Source organism: Equus quagga, chromosome 14, assembly GCF_021613505.1.
Source record: "Equus quagga isolate Etosha38 chromosome 14, UCLA_HA_Equagga_1.0, whole genome shotgun sequence".
NCBI lineage: Eukaryota > Metazoa > Chordata > Mammalia > Perissodactyla > Equidae > Equus > Equus quagga.
Window position 1 is genome coordinate 71970653 of NC_060280.1, and position 2311 is coordinate 71972963.

At 35.0% G+C, this 2311-nt stretch overlaps 1 protein-coding gene across 1 annotated transcript; it reads left to right on the forward strand.

The window, feature by feature from the left end:
* Positions 1-1108: 1108 nt before the first annotated feature.
* LOC124225076 (putative olfactory receptor 8G3) lies at positions 1109-2044 on the forward strand. The gene has a single exon (XM_046637486.1). The coding sequence runs from the start codon at positions 1109-1111 to the stop codon at positions 2042-2044; it is 936 nt and encodes a 311-aa protein (XP_046493442.1).
* The last annotated feature ends 267 nt before the right edge of the window (positions 2045-2311 follow it).

Below are 2311 nucleotides of genomic sequence, written 5' to 3' on the forward strand. Positions count from 1 at the left end.
AGGGAATATGATGAGTCAAAATTGATTCTACCAAATATTCTTTTGTAGAATAGCTAAATCATGTGATACTTAATAGGACATAAAAAAGAAAACTTTTTTTTTGCTAGATATAAATCTTTGAATGATGAATAAATTGTTTTGAACTTATTTGGATACCATGGAAAATATTGATGATTTTAAGAGGTTAATATTAAGTAAAAAAAATTCTAAATCTCTGTATTATTGTCTTAATTAATGGAAAGAAACAACAATAAAATATGCTGAGGAAAAAACACTAAAACTCTTGTTGCCATTATGGGAATGGCAATGTTGGGAAAAAGAAAGATATAATAGACAGAAGCTCAATAGATTACAATTAAAGCAACATTGACATTTATTAATCCTTACCAAGAGCCAGGAACTGGTCAGCACCTTGCAGGCATCATTTAACTTAATTTTTATGAGACAGAATTTAGAATTTCCATTTTTCAGAGGATTGGAGCAAGTACAGGGTTTAGTCAAGGTTTGAATCCATGACTATATAACTTAACATCAGGGACTATTAGAAGTATAAAATCATAAATTATTGGAACTGAAAGAGTTCCTGTTACTGAAATTCTAGTAAGGAAAATGGTTCAGATCAAAAAGGTTTTTCACAGACTTATGAATCATATATTTATTAATTGTAAAAAGCATTTGCTACCCTTTTTTATTCTGAGTCAAAAGAAATTTAATCATTATCTTCATTTGATATGTAGAACATTAATATGTGCATACAGAATACAGGAAGAATAAAGAGGCTTCAGAAATAGCAGTGGTAACCATCTTACTAACTGACCCCAAAATTGTCTTTTCCTCTTAAAACTTATAAGTATTTTAATTATAATTTCCTTGAAATTAAAGATTCTTTCTCTGGTCAACTAGAGTAACTGATTGCCATAGAGTAGTCAAAGAGGCTCAAGAGATATCTGCCTTATGAATCTCCTCTTATAAGGGATAAAATGTTGATCTCCACATAATAACACTCTCTCTTTCACATGCAGATACCCATGTGCATGCACTCAAACATGACACATACACTCAAATACTCTCATTTTCTCTTTTAAACTTAGAACCTGCTGAGAGGATAATGGACCCTGGAAATCATTCCACAGTAACTGAGTTCATCCTCGCTGGGCTAACAGATCATGCTGAACTCCAACTACCACTCTTCCTCCTCTTCCTAGGAATCTATGTGGTCACAGTGGTGGGAAACCTTGGCATGATCACACTGATAAGCCTCAGTTCTCACCTGCACACCCCCATGTACTATTTCCTCAGCAACTTGTCCTTGATAGACTTCTGCCATTCCTCTGTCATTACCCCCAAAATGCTGTTGAACTTTGTGACAGAGAAGAACATCATTTCCTACCCTGACTGCATGGCTCAGCTCTATTTCTTCATTGTTTTTATCATTGCAGAGTCTCATATGTTGGCTGCAATGGCATATGACCGCTACGTTGCCATCTGTAACCCCTTGCTTTACAATGTCATCATGTCTTATTACATCTGCTTTTGGCTTACAGTGGGAGTTTATATTTTGGGCATCATTGGATCTACAATCCATACAGGCTTTATGTTGAGACTCTTTTTCTGCAAGACCAATGTGGTTAACCATTATTTTTGTGATCTCTTTCCACTTTTGGAGCTGTCTTGTTCCAGCATCTACATCAATGAATTATTAGTAATAGTCTTGAGTGCTTTTAACATCCTGACTCCTGCCTCAGTTATCCTTGCCTCCTACATCTTCATCCTCTCCAGCATTCTCCAAATTCGCTCCACTGAAGGCAGGTCCAAAGCCTTCAGTACCTGCAGTTCCCACATCTCAGGCGTTGCAGTTTTCTATGGATCTACAGCATTCATGTACCTGCAGCCATCATCTGTTAGCTCCATGGACCAAGGGAAAGTGTCCTCTGTGTTTTATACCATCATTGTGCCCATGCTGAACCCCCTGATTTATAGTCTGAGGAATAAGGATGTCAAATTTGCCCTGAAGAAAATTCTGGATGGTAGAATATGTTCATAAATAAAATCAATATAATGATTTCATGTCAGAAAAAAGGCCTTTGGTTTGCTGAGATATGTAATGTATTAAGTTTATTGTTCAAATTTTTAGAAACTCAGTGACACTTCCTGATAAACTTTATCTTGAAAATTCCTATCCAGACACGTTTTTTGAAGTTATATTACAGTTCTTATGTATGGAGAAATACTAATAATAAAATCAAAGGTGCTTGAGGGTTAAAGGATCCCTAATTTTATTTATTTTTATTTTTTAATTTATTTTTTTGCT

What these genes read in the sequence shown, in the direction of transcription:
- LOC124225076 (XM_046637486.1), top strand. Translation starts at nt 1,109, where the DNA reads ATGGACCCTGGAAATCATTCCACAGTAACTGAGTTCATCCTCGCTGGG.